Genomic DNA, 3,689 nt, shown 5'->3' with positions numbered 1-3,689 from the left:
CTTAGCAAGTAATCTTACTGACATCGGTGGCAGATGAAGTGACAAAAGCTTTTAGCCTGATAACATGTCCGTTAATTATAGGGACTGGTACTGCTTTAAGCCACGTTATTCAGTGCCACTAATGTCAGTGATTATGGATGATGTTTTCTTGCAACGATTAAACAACACTTACTTATGGACAAGGAGAAATACACCACACAAAATGAATGTTCCTGTGACGAGAATCCACCCAAGAATTACCAAACTGCATCAATGTGCAAGTGTTTGTTAAAGGACAAAGACATAGAAATTCTACCAAAATTTGGAGATCTGAAAAATGAACACGAAACAGTTCTAGGTGTATACGTTACTTACATGTATACAAGACATTCCATCCCAAAAATGGAAACCACTGCAACAATTTTAGTCCAAAAGAAGAACAGAGAGATTAATAAGGGATAATTTTTAAAGTCAATTTTTTTGGAAATTTCTATCTCAAAACGAAAAGGAAAAAAGGACTTACAAAATCCAACAAAGACCAAACAAAGCATAACAGCAGCAAGAACAATGAGAGCTAGTCTCCTGCAAAACATAGCAACAGAAAAATTAATGTTATCCAAATTATTAAGCATTGTGAGCAAAACTTGGAAGAAGTTGCAGTAGAGTTATATGGTTACAGGATATCCAAGCCATCTTCTATACGCTTCGAATTCATTACGGTTGTATCAGAGAGTATATTGGCAGCATTTTTTATGGTTCCCATAACACCATCAATACTCTGCTGAATGTCTGCCGGAAGAACAATGGCGTCGATACCAATCTTCTTAGCTGCATCGAGATAGTCTGACACATTCCTGAGGTTTTCGGCAGTCTTATCTGCCTGCCCCACGACGTATCCAAGCGTGCTGCACGTGCTGCCGTGGAACCTGTCCTGGCCAGTGTAGAGCACAGCACATCCCATAATTGCCATGAGTGTGAAGAAAATGAGGATGGAGAGTGAGAGAACATATGCTACTCTAGAATAGCCATACGGCTCTTTCCGACAGCAACAGTAGCAGAAGCAGATGAGCAACAGGCTTATCCCGAACAGCACGAACCACACAACGGCAGTGACGAAGAAGGGCGCCGCTGTGAAACCAACAGACTGCGTCATAAAACAAAACAATAATCAGTGTAAAAAATTGAGCAGCAGTGTAACCAATAATCCATACGTTTAAAATTAAACAACACTATGAAAAGCATAAAGAAAGAATAGGAAACCACATTACATCGCCAAAACTGACAGAAGTTATTAATTCATGAACATTGTTGACAGAGCTCTCAATCTATATATATATCATTAACCAAATCAAAAATTTGCATATACATCGCGACTTACATTTAGGACTAGTTTGGAATTGCTCATGTAGAAATTTTTTTTTTGCTCATAAGCGCTTCTGTTAGAAATGTTTTTATTAGAAACACATTGCACTTTTTATTAAACATTTTGATTCCTACAGAAGCACGAAATCATTTTTATCATTTCAATTTTTTCTGCTAAACGCAATCAAAAACACTTTTAGTTGTCATAAAACACTTTTAACATTTCCAGAAGCAATCTCTACAAGTTATAAATACTAAAACCTATTTAAAATAAATAAGATACCCCAATTAATTTTGAAACAACCACAACATGAGATAAGCAAAGAACAAAACGATTCCAGAAATTTATTAAAATAGCAAAACAACCCTTATACCATGTTTTTTATTCATAAATTGATAGAAATTAACCCAAATAACAAAAAGAGAAAAAATGTTTCAAAAGCAAGAACTCACAGCCCAGTAATGCTTATTGCTGATATTCCAGCCACCATTGTATTTCTTGAACGCGTCGAGAGGGTCTCTCCGCCGTGTCCTCTGCTCAGCCAATAACATGACAGTCCTGTTTTCTCCATCTTTTCCTTCAAGAAACCTCCTTGCAGCTGTGTCCCATCCCACCACCCCGTGAAACCCTACGCTCCCTCTCTCGCCGCCTACCTCTACCGCTGCAAACGAAACCAATTTAAACCCAAAAACACATTAAACATAAAAGAACGTAATCCCTACAATTTTTTAAAAGAAAATAAAAAACACGAAATCACAACCATTTCGACGAAAGTAAAAAAGGTGGGCATGAATGTCAAATGTCATGCATGGGTACCTGTTCTTCGTATGATGTTGAAAAGGTCAGGAGTACCGGAAATTAAAGGAACGAAGAGGAAAATGGAAAAACAAAGAACGGATATTTTCCATGTGTTTGATCTGAGGCATGACATTATGTTTTCGATTTTCGGGTTTTTCTATGATTTTTTTGGTGTTGATGTGAGCGCCGAACGACGTCGGATGATGATTTCCTCGACCTACTGTGGCTTTTGAGGTGGAGCTGGGGAGCGGGAGAGAGACGAGGACCCGCGTACATTTTGTGCAGAGGGAGCTATTTGTATGACGCGGTTTACACTCATAACTAACTGCACATAAATTTTATGGAATGAAAAACACAGAATATATAGACTGTGCGAGAGATTAACTATTTACTATTATTTTTCAGCTGAAGTATTTGTTTTCTAAACAAAAATATAACATACAAAAAAGAAAAAAGAACGAATTCGTATGACATACAAACAAATCCAACGGTTCACGTATCTATCTATACCCTAGTATGGAAAAGTGATCAAATCCGTTAAACTTAAACTTGTCTTCGTGTCTAATACGAGTTTTGTACAGGTACACTGTTCAAAAGGATAATGAACAAGATTTTGAAGTAAAAAATAAGATCACATTTTTTACAAAACAGTAACGAATTTATTGAAAATTAAGGGGAAATTACAATCTTCAGTAAGTGGAATTTATTGAAAATTAAGGGGAATTACTATTTTCAGTATGGCGATTTTACTGACAAAACACTATTATTTAGCTCAAAACATGAATTACACTAAGAACATCTCTATTCATGCTCTCTATTTTCAAATCAAATTTTTGCTAACGGGACTAAAAATTTATTTTATGAGCCACCTATAAAATTTTAACGCCAACCATATTGTCTAATTTAGGGAGTCATAAACACGAATATAATTATGATGAATACAACGATGATGTTTCATTTTTTTAGGCATATCCACTCGGTTTATATATGTCAATCTTTTCATAGTTTTTATGTTTTATTTTTCCAGGGTTTTTGAACGTTTAGAGTTTCGTATTCTGAATGGCAATATGATCAAACCCTAATTAAACATTCTGGACCTTTCTTCCTGATAGCTCAAGGAAAACCCTAGAATAGTTGCGGCATTAATGCAAACCCTAAATGGGCCCAATCTTTATGGGGCCTAAATGAGAACTTTGAACAGAAGTTGCATGAAGTTTCATTCTATAAGAATTCACCAAAAAAAAAAAAATATTTGCAACTCTCTATACAAAGTGAGAAGGCAAACAAGGTAAAGCTTTCAAAATCCAAAGAAATTCCCCTCCCTAATTAAGAATATCAAAATAAAATAATTTAATTAATAGGGATAGCCACTTAGTACTACGGTCTAATGGTATTCCTCTTCACTTCTAAGTGAGAAGTCTTAGGTTCAATTCTCGCCAAAGGCGAATTTGAACCGCATTATTGCTAGCCCATTGTGAGGGTAAACCCACCCCCTCCTGTTAGTGTAGATGATATCGTTTGTTAAAAAAAAAATTAATAGGGGTAAGCC

At 35.9% G+C, this 3,689-nt stretch overlaps 1 protein-coding gene across 1 annotated transcript; it reads right to left on the bottom strand.

Moving 5' to 3' along the window:
* Positions 1–350: 350 nt before the first annotated feature.
* On the bottom strand, positions 351–2,273 carry LOC103930785. The gene is made up of 5 exons (XM_048566311.1): positions 2,159–2,273; positions 1,795–2,003; positions 657–1,123; positions 503–561; positions 351–391 (listed from the first exon to the last, which is right to left on the bottom strand). The coding sequence occupies exons 1-5, from the start codon at positions 2,271–2,273 to the stop codon at positions 351–353; spliced, it is 891 nt and encodes a 296-aa protein (XP_048422268.1).
* Positions 2,274–3,689: the final 1,416 nt, after the last annotated feature.

The sequence above is a fragment of a genome, unplaced genomic scaffold (assembly GCF_019419815.1).
Source record: "Pyrus x bretschneideri cultivar Hongxiangsu unplaced genomic scaffold, Pyrus_bretschneideri_v1 Contig1, whole genome shotgun sequence".
Taxonomy (NCBI): Eukaryota; Viridiplantae; Streptophyta; class Magnoliopsida; order Rosales; family Rosaceae; genus Pyrus; species Pyrus x bretschneideri.
This window is presented reverse-complemented; position numbering and strand designations above follow the sequence as displayed.

Coding starts and splice junctions, on each gene's coding strand:
- LOC103930785 (XM_048566311.1), bottom strand. CDS start 2,273: ATGTCATGCCTCAGATCAAACACATGGAAAATATCCGTTCTTTGTTTT. Junction 2,004..2,158: donor CAACATCATACGAAGAACAG/GTACCCATGCAT, acceptor TTTCGTTTGCAG/CGGTAGAGGTAGGCGGCGAG. Junction 562..656: donor GAAGATGGCTTGGATATCCT/GTAACCATATAA, acceptor TATGTTTTGCAG/GAGACTAGCTCTCATTGTTC.